At 43.6% G+C, this 21,757-nt stretch overlaps 1 protein-coding gene across 7 annotated transcripts in view; it reads left to right on the top strand.

Moving 5' to 3' along the window:
* Window positions 1-21,757, top strand: part of LOC139577113 (protein TANC2-like) — a 137,721-nt gene that overhangs the window by 67,114 nt on the left and 48,850 nt on the right. For 6 of the 7 annotated variants that reach the window (XR_011675213.1, XM_071403945.1, XM_071403984.1 and 3 more), the window contains exon 3: window positions 1,699-1,795. Coding sequence is in view for 5 of the 7 variants with exons in the window: in XM_071403945.1 (XP_071260046.1) it covers window positions 1,732-1,795 (64 nt within the window). In the remaining 2 variants the exon portion in view is untranslated. Of the gene's footprint in view, window positions 1-1,698; window positions 1,796-12,688; window positions 12,889-21,757 lie in introns of those variants that run through there. The other variant, XM_071403992.1, reaches the window with a different exon arrangement.

Below are 21,757 nucleotides of genomic sequence, written 5' to 3'. Positions count from 1 at the left end.
TTCTCATTGCTAACCTTTTGCAGTACAGAGTCTGTGGGGTTTGAAAACAGCGCCCCTTGTTCAGTGCCGGTATTACCGAAATATCCAGGTATTGCGCAAGGTCAGTATGAAGGTATGACAATTTGGATACCGCCCAAGCCTAGTGTCGGCTCAAAAAGCGCCTTGTCTTCTGCCTCGACCTGGAGTAGGCGTGGTCCTAGTTATCCATGTTTGACACCTTGTGTGAAAAATGTATGACATTAGTCAAACACGAGAGAATACCTGAAAAGCCAAAATGGCTAATCCAAACTTTCTAAAGATGAAGTTGAAGAGGATAAGTATGAGAGGGAACCACAGTCGGCTCTTTCTAAAAGCTGTAATGTGACCGAAGAAAGCAGAGGAGGATTTTAACAGCGTGGTACCAAAGATTCCCAAGACACTAAACGCGTGGGTCTACTCGATACTTAGTAAAGGGATTGCTGTTCGAAGCTCAGGCGGCATTTTAGGCCTCTATTTGCGTTGAGAAGAGACAATGTTTCCACTCATTCCAGAACTGTCTCTTTCTCCTGCTTAATTATCATGCAGCGTGGCAGCAAGAGAAAGGAAAGGCAGGCGGACACAATCTTTTTCTCTCTTTCCTTTTCTCTCTCTTGGTCTTTCTCTCATATACTCACACAAAAGCACCCGGATGCAAGCTAAAAAGAAGCTCAAACATACATACATATGCACTGATACTACTTTGCACATTACAAAGGAACATGATTTCAAAGCCTGTTGAGCAAACTTACACCTATACGTTCACACACACCAGTAATTATCAGTCATATGGGTGTGAACGTTGTTTAACTTAGGTACTAAAATATTCCACAAGTAAATCAGTGAAGCATGCCAAATCTCATGAATGAAGAGTTATTATAACACACAGGAAGGAACAAGATCCCCCTACCAGGCTGATAATGTTATATTCACCTTTTCCTCATAGAGACTACGAATATGTCATTAGTATGTTTAAGAGGATGAATAATTTACCTGTGAGAAATTGCTGTTGTTGTTAAGTACCTGAATTCTCTAAAACCATTTACTAGGTGACAGAATACTACAATTACCTTCTGTACCGTTGTGCTGTTCTGTGGTGATCTTTCTGGAACTTGCAATATCTTTAGCTCATCTGCTCCTTGCACTATCCCACCACTTGCAATTTAAATCAAATCAAATGTTATTAGTCACATACACATGGTTAGCAGATGTTATTGCGAGTGTAGTGAAATGCTTGTGCTTCTAGTTCCGACAGAGCAGCATTATCTAACAAGTAATCAAACAATTCCACAACTACCTAATACAGACAAATCTAAGTAAAGGAATGGAATACGAATGTATACATATAAATATATGGATGAGCAATGACTGAGCAGCATAGGCAAGATGCAATAGATGGTATAAAATACAGTGTATACATATGAGATGAGTAATGCAAGATATGTAAACATTATTAAAGTGACTAGTGATCCATTTATTAAAGTGGCCAATGATTTCAAGTCTGTATGTAGGCAGCAGCGCCTTAGTGGTGGCTGTTTAACAGTCTGATGGCCTTGAGATAGAAGCTATTTTTCAGTCTCTCGGTCCCAGCTTTAGATGCCAAGTGAATACTGCTGATAACAAATAATAACCAACATCAGTAAATATAGCCTACATTAAAAACACTCCCTTTTTCTTCTGCAGATTTCTCTATAGCCGCTGCAGACCGGTGCAGTCATGTTCAGGAACAGCTTGAAGATGCTGCTTGGCGGCAAGACCAACCGCAAAAATCGCAACAGTGGTAAGTCAGTCTGACCAGTGTTGTGTATGTGGTGTGTCTGTCTGTATGTGTGTAAAGCTTGCTCACCCACAGTTTAACTATGTGCTTCAATAATACAACATATGACTTACTGTGGTTATCACCTGCTATAGAAGTCACTGAGATCTACCAGTGATGTCTCTCTTTGCCACTATGAACCAAGTCATTAATCTAAGCACTTATACTTGCTTCCTTTCACAAGTTGGCATCTGCCTAGCTTTTTTTACGTTGATAAAACGTGACTCGCGGTACAGGAGGCATTGCGCTGCTGCTGGGTTCAGAGCGAGATACCTGTGACTACACAGCCAAGGCACCCTCTCCAGGGACTTTGAGTGGAACGTGCCACACGATCAGTAGAGACTTGTCAAGCTTGGTAAGGTACGTCTTTGGGATGCAGCTGGTTAGGTTCACGTCTCTAAAAATCGGTGCAGAGTCAGCTATACAGTACACCCCAAACACTCTCTTCTCTTACTCAAGTTACTCATCTCCCGGAAACAAAGATTTGAGGTCATTCACAAAGGGTTTGTCCCCATGAAACTGGAGACGGGTTGTTTCCCATCATTAACTTGAAGAAACTTTATATGAATGTAAGTTACACGATTCTATTACTGCCCTTGTCTGACCAAGGACATGTTTTGCAGCATGGTGAATATAGTTTTGCAGTTTCATTACAGTAGTTCCTACAGGCTCAAAATGTTAGCAACGTAAAAATTAGGGATGCACGATATATCGGTGAACATATCGGAATCGGACGATATTAGCTAAAGATGCCAACATCGCTATCGGCCCGATGTCTAGTTTAACGTCTGTGCAAAGCCGATGTCAAAGCTGACGTGCATACCTATATAACATAGGTACAGGACGTGATGACGCCACGTAAAATGTTGTACTACACGTGCAACACAGCATTCCTAACCTAGCCCACAATGTCTGCTGTGTGGATTGAGCAGTCAACAATGTGAGCAGTCATTTGAAAGAGTAAGAACATTTCAGCGAAACAACTCAAAGGCGAAATCCATTAATGCCAAGGTAATGGAATTCATTGCCCTTGACAATCAACCATTCTCTGTCGTGGATAATGTTGGCTTTCGTCGACTGGTCGAGCACCGGTACACACTACCAAGTGCGCTATTTTTCAGATGTTGCCCTACCGGAATTACACCGTAATAGCGTCACTGCTATTAGCTTCGCGACTGACATTTGGAACAGCGATGTCAGCCCCATGATCATTATGAGTCTGACAGCACAGTGGGTCCACGAGGATTTCCTACTGAGGAAAGACGTATTGCCTGCTCATGATTGTGCTGTTTGTCATACCGCTGCTGCCATTTCAATGGCATTTGATAACATGTTTGAAACTTGGAAACATGAACACGCTAGCTCCATTCAAACAATTGACTCAAGAAATACCCTCTGTCATGGCATTAAAACGCCTTCTCAACAAAACTTCCGACACAGGCTGTGAACCAGCGATTCGGTGGCATTCTCTCTTTACTGTGTCGCCACCATGCTCAATGCTATGTACATGGACCGCTACTTCGATGCAGACAAGAAACAGGGTTTACGTGAAATGTTACATACACAGCTGGACAAGATGGAAACGTACACGGTGACAGTGCGTACCGAGGAAGAGAGGCCACGGACAGACAGAGCTGAAACTTCACTGCTTGACATGTATGATGAAATCCTGGTTGAGAGTGAAACGACGGAACAAATTAACAACGAAACAGCACAGCAAGTAAGTGAAATAAATAGGTTTTGATTATGATTTACTGGTAATGGGCACACGCAAATGCCAACAAATTACATTTTGGCTTAGTGTGGTGTGTGTGTAACCTTTATTTAACTAGGCAAGTCAGTTGAGAACAAATGTTTATTTACAATGACGGCCTACCCCAGACGATGCTGGGCCAATTGTGCGCTGCACTATGGGACTCCCATTCACGGCCGGAAGTGATACAGCCTGGATTCGAACCAGGGACTTTAGTGACGCCTCTTGCACTGAGATGCAGTGCCTTAGAACGCTGTGTCCATGTGTGTGTGTTAACTATTTAACTGTACTAGAATGCTTAAAAGGCATCACTTGTAAAATGTGTTACATTGTGCTCTAGGTTGGACAGTACTGTCAATGGCTTGACGAAGTAAAGTTGTACCACCATTGGACTTTTGAACTATTTTATCATCAACTGAGTTGCTTTTCCTCAAGACTCGAGATTCACTGGTGTACATTTCTGATACAATGTAGCAGTAGGCTCTGTAGGCTCATAAAAAATGACCTGAGAGAACCTGAGCCAACCAAACACACAGTAACAAAGTGTTTTAAACCATGCCACAGTGTCAAAAGACCCTCTGTTCCACACAAGCCCACAATGTCCACTCTTGACACTTTGTCATTGCAATTGAGCTGAAAGATCGCTAATACCAAAATTTAAAGGGCCAGAAAGGTTTTCAAGGCAGGGGTCCAGCCAGCGATAGTACCTCACTTTTAATTCCATGTCCCTGTAAGTTGTTAAAGTTGCTAATAGCAACGGCTGTCATCGTGGCAACGTGCAGCCTCAGTCATGACTGTGTTCTGCACCTCAGTGGGGAGGTGTGGTAGATCTTGGCCACTACTCGTCGGGTGTATATGTTTTTCTTCCTAAAGCCAGCGCTGAGAGGAAAGTGTCCGGCTCTACGCTATGTTTACCCTCGGAGCAGTGCCACCCCAGTGTGTTCAGAGCTCCTCCGTTCCATCCAAACAGAATGAGAAACGTGATTCATCAAACAGGCGAGTCCATTCAGAGCGGCAAGTGTAGTCCAGGCTCTAAATCTGAAGCAATGGTTTTCATGTTTCATAACCTCTCCCTTTATCCAGGGTAGTTATGGTAATTGCGCTAAAAGCCTGTGGTATCTGTTTTACCGGAAAGCCATTTTGGATTTCCTCAGTTACTTGTCTTGTCAGACCACAGATAGTTATGAAAGGCCATAGAGGGATAATTAGGGTAATACAAGGTTATTAGGGGTCACAAGATACTATGACTGTGTACCACAGAAGTCTCATGTTGAAGGGCCTGAAAATGAACTCATTGGCCTTACTCTTGAGGCAGAAAGTACTTTTGGAATACTGTTGAAATAGAGAGAGATCACGGATTCCAATTCAAACAGAAGAAGGTAATGAACTGTGGGAGATGGGCCATTGTGGTTTTGTCGTGGGCTGGCAGAGGGTAGCAGGCAGGGGGCGATGAGGTGGGGGGGACACAGAGCCAGAGGTGTTTGGGCTCTGTACCAAGCCTGGCGTTGATGAGGTGCACTCCTGTCTACTCATTTTCCCTCTTGAGATGTTAGGGGCTCAATCATAGCCAGCTGTTGACCAGAATGCTGTACTGCTGCCAACATCGAAGAGCATTTAGAATACAAGATTGTTATGTGACACAGAATCTAACGTGACACCAAACTACCACAACAGTTGGTCTTGGTAAAGCAGTCTTTTTTTCTCCAAGGATGGTCTGTTTCACATTTCCCTGGGATGCAGTTGCTGCTTTTCTCTTGTTATTTATATAAAAGACCCCCCACTAGTTCTGGCAAACCATTTATGACTAGCATTCTCTCTTCCCCATGTCCTTGTTATTTTGTTAGTTTCAAAGACATATTGTTTGTCCCTCAACCTGTACGCAAATGAAAGGGAAAGGGGGATACCTAGTCAGTTGTACAACTGAATGCATTCAACTGATATGTCTTCTGCATTTAACCCAACCCCTCTGAATCAGAGAGGTGCGGGGGGCTACCTTAATCGACATCCACGTCATCGGCGGCCGGGGAACAGTGGGTTAACGGCCTCGCTCAGGGGCAGAAAGACAGATTTTTACATTGTCTGCTTGGTGATTCGATCCAGCAACCTTTCGATATCCTCAGCATATGTTTGGCTTAAATTAAATCCAAGCCACCAGCAACTTGCCAAGTCAACATGAACGATCTCGCGACACTGGAAAACACATGATGTCACCTTGGGATTGATGGTTACTTGCCTCCAGATTCCTCAACCTCTTGGATAACAATCAAAGCTGACGTTAGCGACAGCCAACTGCAACACTGTGCGATATTGTGTGCAGAGCGAGGGAAAAAACGTAATCTCCCAAACCTGCACAGACTGCGGTAAACATTTAGAACATGTCATAACACGTGTAGATTGTAAGGCAGATCCGCAGGGTTTCCTGGAACAAGCCAAGGCAGTTCTGTATTCAATGGCTATTTCTACACTGCTGTAGAGCTCAGTGTTCAAGTTAAGAGTCAGACTAACTGTCTCACCTCACCTACCCCTTCAGATGAGGTTCGGTCACCCAGTATATACCACTACAGTTGAAGTGGGAAGTTTACATACACCTTAGCCAAATACATTTAAACTCAGTTTTCCCAATTCCTGACATTTAATCCTAGTAAAAATGCTCTGTCTTATGTCAGTTAGGATCACCACTTTATATTAAGAATGTCAAATGTCAGAATAATAGAGAGAATGATCTATTTCAGCTTTTATTTCCTTCATCACATTCCCAGTGGGTCAGAAGTTTACATACACTCAATTAGTTAGCATTGCCTTTAAATTGTTTAACTTGGGTCAAACGTTTCGGGTAGCCTTCCACAAGCTTCCCACAATAAGTTGGGTGAATTTTGGCCCATTCCTTTTGACCGAGCTGGTGTAACCGAGTCAGGTTTGTAGGCGTCCTTGCTCGCACACGCTTTTTCAGTTCTGCCCACAAATTTTCTATAGGATTGAGGTCAGGGCTTTGCGATGGCCACTCCAATACCTTGACTTTGTTGTCCTTAAGCCATTTTGCCACAACTATGGAAGTACTTGGGGTCATTGTCCATTTGGAAGACCCATTGTGCGTCCAAGCTTTAACTTCCTGACTGATGTCTTGAGATGTTGCTTCAATATATCCACATAATTTTCCATCCTCATGATGCCATCTATTTTGTGAAGTGCACCAGTCCCTCCTGCAGCAAAGCACCCCCACAACATGATGCTGCCACCCCCATGCTTCACAGTTGGGATGGTGTTCTTCGGCTTGCAAGCCTCCCCCTTTTTCCTCCAAATATAACGATGGTCATTGTGGCCAAACAGTTCTATTTTTTGTTTCATCAGACCAGAGGACATTTCTCAAAAAAGTATGATCTTTGTCCCCATGTGCAGTTGCAAACTGTAGTCTGGCTTTTTTATGGCGGTTTTGGAGCAGTGGCTTCTTCCTTGCTGAGCGGCCTTTCAGGTTATGTCAATATAGGACTCGTTTTACTGTGGATATAGATACTTTTGTACCTGTTTCCTCCAGCGTCTTCACAAGGTCCTTTGCTGTTTTTCTGGGATTGATTTGCACATTTCGCACCAAAATACGTTCATCTCTAGGAGACAGAACGAGTCTCCTTCCTGAGCGGTGTGATGGCTGTGTGGGTCCATGGTGTTTATATTTGCGTACTATTGTTTGTACAGATGAACGTGGTACCTTCAGGCGTTTGAACATTGCTCCCAAGGATGAACCAGACTTGTGGAGGTCTACAATTGTTTTTCTGAGGTCTTTGCTGATTTCTTTAGATTTTTCCATGATGTCAAGCAAGGAGGCACTGAGTTTGAAGGTATGCCTTGAAGTACATCCACAGGTACACCTCCATTTGACTCAAATGATGTCAATTAGCCTATCAGAAGCTTCTAAAGCCATGACATAATTTTCTGTAATTTTCCAAGCTGTTTAAAGGCACAGTCAACTTAGTGTATGTAAACTTCTGACCCACTGGAATTGTGATACAGTGAATTATAAGTTAAATAATTGTTGGGAAAATGACTTGTGTCATGCACAAAGTAGATCTCCTAACCGACCAAAACTATAGTTTGTTAACAAGAAATTTATGGAGTTTTTGAAAAACGAGTTTTAATGACTCCAACCTAAGTGTATGTAAACTTCCGACTTCAACTGTATATACACATTCTGGTGGATGCTGATTCCTCTCCAAAAATGCAGCATACGACTACAGCACTGGGACACGCGGTGTGCTATGGCTAAGCAGCTTGTATGGATGCAGCCTTGAAAGCGGATGATGGAAAGGGACCAGGGGATGTGTGTGTCAGCTGCAGCAATCTGAGTTTGCTGGCTAACGCCACTCAATGGCTCTGGTGACTGTCATTGCCAGCCAAGACCGTTGTGCCTGTCCCAGCACCGCCTGCTAATTGCAAGCTTTTTTTGTCAGCAGCGTCAATGAAATCCAATCAAATTTAGAGGCTCATGCAACCGAGACCAATCAGGCGCAGAGCCACGCGTTATGTAAGGAAGCTGTGCACATCGACAAAATTAGAGATTTTCACTGCAGCTGTGGGCCTTAGTTACTAGGCAGGCTGTCCCCTCCCATCATCCCCACCATGTTCATTCATTACTTCCTGTTTGGCGATGAGGTTATTTTCCGCAGAATTTAGTTTACCTCTTTAAATAGCACTTGTGGGAGTGATGGTGCTGAAGCCGGCAGCTTGTCAGGTATGATTTTACAACCAAGACATGCAGCTCTACTAATTGTTTCTGTTATTGAGGAGGTGCACCATGTTAACATTGTCTGAATCAAATGCATTATTTTTTTATCCAAAGACGTATCCTCCTCTAAATGATTGTGCTAGTGGAGTTGATTTTTGTAATTCAGTGTCCTCATGTTTTCCCACCAGAGTAGTAGAGTAGTAAGACTATGGGACAGTTTATTTTATTTATTTGCTCTGCCAAATCTCTGGCCCTAATGCGTTTATCTACCTCAGCACTCACTCTTATCAGTCCACACTCCTCCTTCCCCTTCTCCCTCTCTCCACCTCCCTGATCTGCATATCTCCATGGTTCCCTCTCTCTGTCTCCCTGCCCATGCCCGCTGACAGGCTCTGGCCCACTGCCCAGGTCCTGGGTGCATCCAGACGGGTTCTGTTCATCTGGCGGAACGGCTGGCCCCCACCTACATTCCTCTATCCCTCCTACCTCCCACTATCCCACTCTACCTCCCCAGCCATAATCCCCCCCACCCCCCCAGAGTCCCCGCTGCCTGTGGAGAGAAAGCATCCCTGGAGCGAGGCCAGGAAGATGGGGGCTACTGTGCGGCTCAGGCGCTGCCTGCAACACTACAGAGGGGCTCAGCTGTAAGACAACCTCACTACCCTTCCTCTTCTCCCATCCATCACATCAGCCTCTCTCTGGGGTACCCTTCATTCCACCTTTGTGTGTAGAACCTTTAGATCCCTTGGAATGATGAGTGACAACGTAGAGGAGTGTGGGGATTATAGGAGCTGAATGCTTCTCAAATACCAGGTGTTGCTTCAACACAGGGATCACCTTATGTAACTTGGCAGGTTATCATTGCACATAGCTCACTCAAATCCCCAAATGAGCAAGCTACAGGAGAGGACATAGGAGTGCACTGGTCACTGCAGTCAGTCTACAACAGAGAGAAACTATATTGTAAAAGAATGGGTTTCATGAGAGTCAGTGCCAGCTACATAAAATGGGAGGACTTAGTACAGCCCATTCCCCTGCTAACAATGCCCTCTCTGGGCAGTCTCCACCCTGATACAATCTTGCACCAGGAGTCTCCCCTTCTAAACCAGTCTAAACTCAGTTCAGTAGTAACAGCCACTAGACTCTGGCATGGAACTCTGCACCAGGAGGCCCAGTGTGTGACTGATGTTACACCCAGCCCTCCATGCGACTGATACAGTCATTAGAGACCTCATCTTTCCTTCCTTTCCCCAGCCGAGGCTTTACACAGTGTCACGTGGCTCCGAGGCTGCAGACGATCTTGCCCAGTCTCGCTTAGCTCACTGGTTTATCAATGTCGTCAACCCTAACCTCCTCACACCCAGCCAGTAGCAAAGGGGTCGTAAGCCCTCACAAAAATTGACCAAATGGTACCCCTGTAGATTTGTGTTTCAGATCTGTCTCCATGATTCATGCATAGGTGATTCACACTTGTGTAGTAGATGATTCAGATCTGTCTCCATGATTTATGTGTAAGTGATTCAAACTTGTATAGTAGATGATTCAGTAGATAAAGACCAGACAAGCTGCTGTTGTAAAAGTGTTATTCCCCTTCTCTATTGGTAAAGGTAGAAGTTGCCCTTAACCACAGATCTAGGATCAGAGGATTAGGAGGATTGAGTCCTTTTGCTTGGCAGTTTACTTTGCTGTTGTACTATTGACTCTGCTGCCAACTACCTACCATTGTAATATTGTGGTCTGGTAGAATGCCTATAGTTTTCAGTAGGTTACGCATGGCCAGACTACACAAGTAGCGTCTTTGTGTGGTGTTGATGCATTGCAGATTTATAGGGTTGTTTACAGCACTACAAAGCTCCACCATCCGCTTGTGTGTGTGAACCTGTCCTCTTTGGAATTCAGCCCTTTGGGAAAGTGTCACCTCAGATCATCGGATGGAACTCTTCTTGGAGTTTACGGATGGATACGTATGCAATCCATATTCACTTTGTGCACATACACACGCTAAAACACATGTTATCACACACACACACACACACACACACACACACACACACACACTCAGAGACACACACACACACACACACACTCAAAGAGACACACACACACACACACACACACTCAAAGAGACACACACACACACACACACACTCAGAGACACACACACACACACACACAATCAAAGAGACACACACATACGCAAACTTTTTAAGCTAGGGAACTGTCATTTATACTTGCATTCAATGTATAAGGTTCACAGCAGACATACTCTGTGTGTGTTCATCACCATTGTGCCTGTACAGAAACAACCTCTAGTTCAGAGGAAGAGCGACCTGGAGAGGAAGGAAAGGCTTCACATTTTAAAATAGCATTTCATCTCAACACCTCTGAATACCCGGAAATATGTTTTTTTAACCTACTACCACTCCCTAGTTCAGTAGAACTGTATTCCTATTAGAAGTCGATCGATTAGGATTTTTCTACGGCGATACCGATTATTGGAGTACCAAAAAAAGCCGATACCGATTAATCGTCCGTTGTTTTTTTTTTTTTATTATATATATTTTTTCATATATATATTTGTAGTAATGACAATTACAACAATACTGAATGAACAATGAACACTTTTATTTTAACTTAATATAATACATAAATAAAATCTATTTAGTCTCAAATAAATAATGAAACATGTTCAATTTGGTTTAAATAATGCAAAAACAGTGTTGGAGAAGAAAGTAAAAGTGCAATTTGTTCCATGTAAAAAGCTAACGTTTAAGTTCCTTGCTCAGAACATATGAAAGCTGGTGGTTCAATATTCCCAGTTCTTCAATATTCCCAGTTAAGAAGTTTTAGGTTGTAGTTATTATAGGAATTATGACACGTCGACTATTTCTCGATATACCATTTTTGTATTTCATATACCTTTGACTATTGTATGTTCTAATAGGCACTTTATTGCCAGCCTAATCTCAGGAGTTGATAGGCTTGAGTCATAAACAGCGCTGTGAAGCAAACATTGCTAAGAGCTGCTGGAAAACGCAGTAAAGTTTGAATGAATGCTTACGACCCTGCTGCCGCCTTCCACCGCTCAGTCAGACTGCTCTATCAAATCATAGACTTAATTATATAATAAACACAGAAATACGAGCCGTTGGTCAATAATGTGGTAAAATCCGGAAACTATCATTTCGAAAACAAAAACGTTTATTTCATTTAAATACGGAACCGTTCCGTATTATATCAAACGGGCGGCAACCCTAAGTCTGAATATTGCTGTTACATTGCACAACCTTCAATGTTATGTCATAATTATGTAAAATTCTGGCAAATGAGTTCGCAACGAGCCAGGCGGCCCAAACTATTGCATATACCCTGACTCTGCGTGAAATAAACGCAAGAGAAGTGACACAATTTCTCTAGTTAATATTGCCTGCTAACATGAGTTTCTTTTAACTAAATTTGCAGGTTTAAAAATATATACTTCTGTGTATTGATTTTAAGAAGGGCATTGATGTTTATGGTTAGGTACATTTGTGCAACGGTTGTGCATTTTTCGCGAATGCGCTTAAATCATGCCCCTTTTGGCAAAGTAGGCTGTGATTCGATGATAAATTAACAGGCACCGCATTGATTATATGCAACGCAGGACAAGCTAGTTAACCTAGTAATATCATCAACCATGTGTAGTTAACTAGTGATTATGTGAAGATTGATTGTTTTTAAAAAAAAAGATAAGTTTAATGCTAGCTAGCAACTTACCTTGGCTCCTTGCTGCACTCGCGTAGCAGGTGGTCAGCCTGCCACACAGTTTCCTCGTGGAATGCAATGTAATCGGCATCCAAAAATGGCCATTACCAATTGTTATGAAAACTTGAAATCGGCCCTAATTAATCTGCCATGCCAATTAATCGGTCGACCTCTAATTCCTATTCACGGCTATTCTGAATGTGCCCTCACTTGGATTGAAGGTTGTGTTCACAAACACCGTTCCCTCTGATGTGACGAGTTGTTTTGTGAATAATCATGTTTACTTGATTATACTTGTGTGGGTGGGTCTATCTATGTATCGGAGTGGGCTTACATAAGGATGCATGTATCAAGTATGTGTCTGTACTATTGTCTATACAATTATTAGGATTTCTGTGTGTTTTGTGAGTGTGATGCTTTTATGTGGTTGTTCAAGGAGGACATTGCAGTCAGTGTGCCTTTTAGAGCTTCCGAGTGTTTTCTGTGTCTGGGAGAGGGGAAGAGGGAGAGAGAGCCAACTTGCCGCTATCGAGTGAGAGATGGAGAGAGGAGGAGGAGGGCGAGTCCGCCCGCCTGCCTGTTCCTGTGTGTCTGTCCTTGTATGTGTTCCTGCGCGTGCGCCAATACCTGCCACTTGCTTTCAACACTGCAGAGCTCACTCTCTGTCTACAGCTCTCCATCTCTCTCTCTCTCTCTTACTCCTCTCCTCCTCTTCCCTCTCCTTTTTTATTCCTCATAATTTGTGTGCCTCCATTGCCATATCTCTATGCCACGTCCTTCAAGTAGTTTACCATGGTACAGGATTTTACTAGCTGGGGACGCATCCTTTTCCTACTAACTAAGGTGAGACTGACTCAAGCTTTACCTGGCTAAGGTACTTCCATAGGAGGGTGGCATCTAGAGGTTGGGGGAGTCTAGGGGCCATAGAGAAGGTACAGGTAGTTGTGGTCGGGTTCAGAGAAGTACATGTTTACTGCTGGGATGACTGTTCTTTAGCTGCTCTGTGATGCACACACCTCTGAGTACTAGCTAGCTAGTCTAGCACTGCCCACTGGATGTCAATCAGGATGACTGCCAGTTCTGATCTTTTCGGTGTGATTCTATGCTATGAAATTCGTCTCTCTCGGTTTCTGATTCTGCCTCATGTACTACGCTGGCTTTCTCTCTCCAGCCCATTATGTGCCTGCTCCCCCTCTCTCTCTGGTGTGACAGGTTATGGGCGGGGAAGGGGCTGGGGTGTGGAGAACATGGAGCCTCTCTCACACAGAGTTATGTGCGCTGCATGTATGATTTCTCTCTCTGGCGAGTCGCAGGCACAGGCAGCATAATGATGCGAAGTAGCCGTTTCCTTCCCTCCCTAGCAGCACAGGGCTCCTGCAGATAAAGGCAGAGCACACACACACATACGCGTTACTCATGTTACACACACACACATATGCGTTACACACACATATGCATTACACACACGTATGCGTTACACACATACGCGTTACACACACATATGTGTTACACACACACACGTTTTACACACACAAACATTACACACACACGCGTTACACACACATACGCGTTACACATGTTACACACAGACGCGTTACACGCAGACGCGTTACACGCAGACACGTTACACGCAGACACGTTACACGCAGACACGTTACACGCAGACACATTACACACTCACGTTACACACCCATACGCGTTACATGTTACACACAGACGCGTTACACGCAGACGCGTTACACGCAGACACGTTACACGCAGACACGTTACACGCAGACACGTTACACGCAGACACATTACACACTCACGTTACACACCCATACGCGTTACATGTTACACACATACGCGTTACACACCCACGCGTTACTCACGTACGCGTTACACACACACACGCGTTACACACATGCGTTACACACACACATGCGTTACACACACACACACACGTTACACACACAAACGTTACACACACACACACGTTACACACACACGTTACACACAGACACGTTACACGCAGACGCGTTACACACGATACACACACACACACACGTTACACACACACACACGTTTACACACACACACACGTGTTACACACATACGCGTTACACACACACGTTACACACATACACGTTACACACATACACGTTACACACACGCGTTACACACAGACGCGTTACACACGATACACACAGACGCGATACACACACACACATGTTATACACACACACGTTACACGCAGACACGTTAAACAGGATACACACAAACATGTTACGCGCGTTACACACAGATGCGTTACACACAAACGCATTACACGCGTTACACACAGACGCGTTACACACACAGACGCGTTACAGAAGCGTTACACACAGACTCATTATACACGTTACACACACATACAAACTCACACATACTGAGTATACAAAGCATTAAGGACACCTGCTCTTTCCATGGCATAGACTGACCAGGTGAATCTAGGTGAAAGCTATGATCCCTTGGTCACTTGGAGGAGACAGATTTAAAGAAGGATTTTTAAGCCTTGAGACAATTGAGACATGGATTGTGTATGTGTGCCATTCAGGGGGTGAAGGGGCATGACGCAAGATGTAAGTGCCTTTGAACAGGGTATGGTAATAGGTGCCAGGCACACAGGTTTGTGTCAAGAACTGAAATGCTGCTGGGTTTTTCACAGTCAACAGTTTCCTGTGTGTATCAAGAATGGTCCACCACCCAAAGGACATCCAACTAACTTGACACAACTGTGGGAAGCATTGGGGTCAACATGGGCCAGCATCCCTGTGGAATGCTTTCGAATGCTTCCGAGTCCATGCCCTGACGAATTGAGGCTGTTCTGAGGGAAAAAGGGGAGGGGAGAGTGCAACTCAATATTAGGAAGGTATACAATTACTGTCTGACACGCATCCAATCACGTACACACACTCATCCCATCAACATGCATTATTTTTCTCTCTATTACACAGAGAAACACATTCACTCACACACACCCCTCACTCTCCCATGCACAGTCACACACTGTCATTCTTACCCATATTCCCCCTCTCCTTTTCTGCCTCTCCCCTCTAAACACACACACACACACACACACACACACACACACACACACACACACACACACACACACACACACACATCCCTCCACTGTCAGTATCTCTCGCCCACTCTGGGTTCTCGAGAGGGAGAGAGAGAGAGGCAGGGCACAGTGGGATCAGGTTGCTCTGCCTGTGAAGTTTCTCTGCTGCTCTTCTTATTCTGCTTTAACTCTGCTCTAATGCCTAGCAGCAGGGAAGCACTGATGGCTTCTGAATAGAGAGGAAATGACTTGCTTTAAAATCCTCACATTAACCACCCAGAGAGAAAATACAGCTAATGGTATTGTTCTCTTCTGGCCAATCCATAGCCCAGTATGAGTGTGTAGAGTATGTGGGTAATGAGTATAGTGGGTGGCTGGTGAAGGTGGGCATGGTTGAGTGTTTGCTGGGGGCGGCTGGTTAGATAAGTGCTCAGCAGAAACATTACATTCCCAAACTGTTCTTGCGCTTGCACTCTCACAAAATTTCTGTGTGATTCCTCACGAAACACAGACAAAAAAAGACCATGATTTGGGGGATTTTCATGAAATGTAAGCCATAGAATAGTGCTTTGGAGGAAAGATTGTTGACATACACTACTGTTCAAAAGTTTGGGGAAATTTCTAAGTGACCTTGTTTTTGAAAGAAAAGCATTTTTTTTGTCCATTAAAATAACATCAAATTGATCAGAAATACAGTGTAGACATTGTTAACCTCTTTTGGGTACGTGAGACGTTAGCGTCCCACCTCTTCAACAGCCAGTGAAACTGCTGGGCGCCAAATTCAAATACAGAAATTCTCATTATAAGAATTCAGAAAACAAAACATATTTTACATAGGTTTAAAGATTAACTTCTTGTGAATCCAACCACGGTGTCAGATTTTAAAAATGCTTTATGGCGAAAGCATACCTTACGATTATTTGAGAACATAGCCCAGCAGACAAATCATTACAAACAGTAACCAGCCAAGTAGAAGAGTTACACAAGTCAGAAATAGAGATAAAATGAATCCCTTACCTTTGATGATCTTCATATGGTTGCACTCAGCAGACATTCATTTACTCAATAAATGTTCCTTTTGTTCGATAAAGTCTCTTTATATCCAAAAACCTCCGTTTTGTTCGCGTTTTGTTCAGTAATCCACAGGCTCAAACAGTCAAAACAGGCAGATAAAAAAAAATCCAAATTGTATTCGTAAAGTTCAAAGAAACATGTCAAACGATGTCTATATTCAATCCTCAGGTTGTTTTTAGCCTAAATAATCGATAATATTTAAACCGGACAATAACGTCATCAATATAAAAGGTAAACGAGAAAGGCACTCTCTTGGTCGCACGCATGAAAAAGCTCTGTGACACTTTAGGGTCCACTCATTCAGACTGCTCTTACTTCCTAATTTTTCAGAATACAAGCCTGAAACAATTTCTAAAGACTGTTGACATCTAGTGGAAGGCATAAGAACTGCAATTTGAGTCCTAAGTCAATGGATACTGTAATGGCCTTGAATAGAAACCTACAAAACCAAAAAAAAAAAAACTACTTCCCGAATGGATTTTTCTCAGCCAAATCAGTTCTGTTATACTCACAGACACTATTTTAACAGTTTTGGAAACTTTAGAGTGTTTTCTATCAAAATCTACCAGTTATATGCATATCATATCTTCTGGGCCCGAGAAGCAGGCAGTTTAATTTGGGCATGCTTTTCATCCAAAATTCCGAATGCTGCCCCCTACCCTAGAGAAGTTAATGTTGTAAGTGACTATTGTAGCTGGAAACGGCTGATTTTTTATGGAATATCTACATAGGCGTACAGAAGCCCATTATCAGCAACCATCACTCCTGTGTTCCAATGGCAGGTTGTGTTAGCTAATCCAAGTTTATAATTTTAAAGGGCTAGTTGATCATTAGAAAACCCTTTTGCAATTATGTTAGCACAGCTGAAAACTGTTGTTCTGATTAAAGAAGCAATAAAACTGTCCTTCTTTAGACTAGTTGAGTATCTGGAGCATCAGCATTTGTGGGTTCGATTACAGGCTAAAAATGGCCAGAAACAAAGAACTATCTTCTGAAACTCGTCAGTCTATTCTTGTTCTGAGAAATGTTGGCTATTCCATGCGAGAAATTGCCAAGAAACTGAAGATCTCGTACAACGCCCTGTACAACTCCCTTCACAGAACAGCGCAAACTGGCTCTAGCCAGAATAGAAAGAGGAGTGGGAGGCACCGGTGCACAACTGAGCAAGAGGACAAGTACAAACTTAGTGTGTCTAGTTTGAGAAACAGACGCCTCACAAGTCCTCAACTGGCAGCTTCGTTAAATAGTACCCGCACAACACCAGTCTCAACGTCAACAGTGAAGAGGCGACTCCTGGATGCTGGTCTTCTAGGCAGAGTTGCAAAGAAAAAGCCATATCTCAGACTGGCCAATGAAAAGATTAAGATGGGCAAAATAACACAGACAGAATAACAATTTCCTCCTACAGCAGGACAATGACCCAAAGCACAGGTCTGAACTATTTAGGGAAGAAGCAGTCAGCTGGTATTCTGTCTATAGTGGAGTGGCCAGCACAGTCACTGGATCTCAACCCTATTGAGTTGTTGTGGGAGCAGCTTGACTGTATGGTACGTAAGAAGTGCCCATCAAGCCAATCCAATTTGTGGGAGGTGCTTCAAGAAGCATGGGGTGAAATCTCTTCAGATTACCTCAACAAATTGACAACTAGAATGCCAAAGGTCTGCAAGGCTGTAATTGCTGCAGTTGGAGGATTTTTTGACGAAAGCAAAGTTTGAAGGACACAATTATTATTTAAATTAAAAATCATTATTTATATCCTTGTCAACGTCTTTCCTATTCATTTTGCAACTAATTTCATGTATGTTTTCATAAAAAACAAGTACATTTCTAAACCTTTTTGGTAGTGTATATTTGACGTAATTGAGACATTGATCAAAGTTGACATATTTATGACATTAAGGCCTTACCCAGACTCCATAGTGTTTCATCTGTAGTTGCTACAAAGCAAACATTGGTGTCATATGAGGCGTTACCGCTTGTTCTGTAATATGAGTAGTATTTTGATTTCAACGTTTGATTGCTATATATTGTTGAACATAATATATTCTACCGGCTTTCAAAGTTCCAGAGTAGGATCTCTCCTACTTTTAGAGTTAGGATCCAATATGTAAGCATTAACAACAGAGTGAATATGAAAATGTATTCTGCTGGTGATTTACTGGATGTGCAATGATACAAGTAAGAGGAGGGCTGGATTGGTTACCTTGCCTACTGTGGCAATGTCTCTGTATTAAATGGGCCATAATTTAGAACTAGCAGAGAGTATATTATGTCTGGGTTTTGTGAAGAGTTATCTTCTGTTACACTCTGATACTGTGTCCATGTCCCGTATCTTATCATCTGGATGTTAATGTTGTCACAACTTTGCTTTGATGTTCTCACATTGTTTCTGAAGGGTCCCGCTAACTCCATATATGTAGTATCATGGTGCACAAGGTCACTGTGACTCGCTTCTCCTCCTTTTCTTTCCCCTCTTCTCCTCCCCTTAGTGAATTCTGCCGACGCTGCTGGATTTATGGGCTTTATCATGCAACGTCTGCCGCTGAGTACAGCAGGCAGCATACACTGTGGATCCACACAGCCTCTCACAGCATTCATCAGCTACTTACCACACCTGTTTACAGCAGTACAGGCTCATGAAGCTCTATGAAGCTCAAATGTCTCCCAATGTCATCCTTTGAAGCACAGGATTGCTCCCCCTGTCATTAAGCCATGGTTTCATCGATACTCCCATCAACATGTTGTAGTGTCCATTGAGGAAACCATCGTATGACACTGCCTGATGCCATCGTCTACACCTCTGCCATTAGCTTTAGCCTGTTGCTAACAGATGCCTTCGATATAAACTGAATGTCTGGTTACTTCCCTCTGTGTATTTTTAGGAACAGGTCAGGTCGTTGGGAAAACCTCTGGGCCCTATTATAAACTTGTTGTTTTCATTGAAGTGGGATAAACAGTGCTCTGCTAGCAAAGCCTAGCTTGTAGCAGACGCCACCAGATGAACTTTTGTATGCTTTGTTTGGAGAGCGAGAGAGAGCCCAGTGGAGCACTTGCTGAGAGACAGACGGACAGAGAGGAGGAACAAAACAGAACCGATAGAAAACAGGAGTGGAGGAGTGGTGGCTCACAGCCTGGGGTTTTGTCTTGTCTCCTCTCCTCTATTTTCTCCTCCTCTCGCTGGCTAACCCACTCCCTCATGCTCTCGCTCACTCACAGCCCAGAAGCACGCATGCACACACACAGCCCTCCCCTTGACCAGCCAGAAAGCTGAATTATTCAACAACGCAAGACTACGCCCAAGCATCGCTTCTTTCTCCAGGCCAGAGACAGACACACACACACACACACACACACACACCTTAACTAGCATCCCGTAGCACGTCACACGTTACAACTGGAAGTGCGTGTTTATAATGGCTGCTAGGCTGTACAAGGCTTTAACATCTGGAACCATGTGGAACACTTAGCTTCTCACATGCTCCAAACAAGCAGGCCAATATTCCCCACAGCAAAGAGAAAACAGAGGATTGGAATTGTATGTTTAGGTATGGTACCTCAGGTCTTGTTTCCCCCATGTATAATTCTATTTAGAGAGAAATAAGTTGTATTTGCAGTAACAAAATAAGCCTGGCAGGTAAGGTTATAGTACGGTACCTCTAATACGATGATTAAAGATGGTGTAGCTAACCCTGGGCTAGGAAAAACTCCAGGCCCTATTGGTGAAGTCTGGTCTATTGTCTCTGTGTCCCACTCAGAGGGACTGCAAACAAGACCGCTAAATAGCTAATCAAATGACTACCTGCATTGGCCCTTTTTGGCACAAACTCTCTTGCACTGACTCTATGGACACACACTCACACATACAGTACTTACACTAACACCCCAACACACACATACACACCACAACACACTACATACTGTATGCGCACACATGCGTGTTGACGCCGCACCCATGCGTGTTGACGCCGCACCCATGCGTGTTGACGCCGCACCCATGCGTGTTGACGCCGCACCCATGCGTGTTGACGCCGCACCCATGCGTGCTGACGCCCCACAAACACTTTCACACTCACCACATACGCTGCTGCTACTGTTTTATCTATCCTGTTGCCTAGTCACTTTACCCCTACCTATATGTACAGTACATAGCTACCTCAATTACCTCGTACCCCTGAATATCAACTTAGGACTGGTTCTCCCTGTATATAGCCATGTTACTTTTACTCCTTTTTATTGTTCGTTAGACAATGTGTATTTATTCCTCCTATATTTTCTCATCTAACTCTGCATTGTTGGAAAAGGACCCGTAAGTAAGCATTTCACTGTTAGTCTACACCTGTTGTTTATGAAGCATGTGACAATTTATTGGATTGATTTGGAACTGGAGAAACACAGCTGGTCACCTTCAGCTCAGAGTAGACCAACGTCAGAGCAGACATTTGTCTTCGTCAGGGGTCTCTGGCCCTGTTCAAATAGGTATAGGTTCACTCCTAATGTGCATATTGGATACATTAGGTGTAAACCTCTACTTCTGAGTACAATTCATCAGTCCACATAATTAGAATAGATTTGTCTTGCATACTCTTGCTATGATGAGTACATGCATTTATTACAAGTTCTGTTCTACAAGGTTTGATTGACTACTTTCAGACACGATGTACACAGATGTAGGGTTACTGCAGGTATTGGACATTTCTTAGAGGAATTCATGCAAATGTTGGTTTCACCCATTTCAAATAGAGACTTCCTGCAGTTTACTAGTATCACATTTACAGTTATTGAATCCCACCTGTCTTGTAAATACGTCATACATAAGGCTTCCACAGGGCCCAGAGCCCCTTTATTGCCTAATTAAGAATGTGAGTGAACACCCCGTCAGTGTAAAGTGTCTGCTTCGTGGATGTCAGGGCCGCTCTCTTATTGATCCATGTGGTGTGTCTCACCAGACAAAGTGGAGAGAACTAGAGAATGTCTCTGAATATTAAGCTAGCCTAAATGATGTGAAGAGGCACCAGGCATGTTGAATTATTCGAAGTGCCAGAAAGTAACCATTGATACCCCACTATAAGTGTGTAAATAAACTACTAGGTGCCAGCTGAAAAATAGTGTTACCAAACAATTCTTCCTGCCACAGCCCAGTCTTAAGCTGCAACCCAGTGTAATTGGTTGGGATCCACCATGTGGGAAAGGCTGCCATAGGGTAGTGCTCCCAGGCACGTCGGTTGGTTATAGGCAACAGCCTTTAGGGAAGGCTCCCTGACAACACAGGATGGAACATGTGTTCCCATGACACAAGCAGCTGTCGTAACCGCCCCCTCTATGCCGTGTGTGTCTGACTTGGAAGAGTTGCGTCATGTACGTGGCTTTATGCCAGAGCACCGTATGGCGCTCCACTTTCTGCCAATAGCTCTCTGTGGTCCTACTGTTGGCTATGGTGTTAGCATGCTATCATTAGCATGCCATGGTGTTATACTATGATGTTAGCATGATAGCCCCCCCCCCCCCCCCAAATCATCCCAGCTGGTGTTGGGGGTGGTTGTTGGGACTTTGGGC

The sequence above is a fragment of the Salvelinus alpinus genome, chromosome 1 (genome assembly GCF_045679555.1).
Source record: "Salvelinus alpinus chromosome 1, SLU_Salpinus.1, whole genome shotgun sequence".
NCBI lineage: Eukaryota > Metazoa > Chordata > Actinopteri > Salmoniformes > Salmonidae > Salvelinus > Salvelinus alpinus.
Note: the sequence above shows the minus strand (reverse complement) of the source record. Positions and strands in the feature narration are given on the sequence as shown.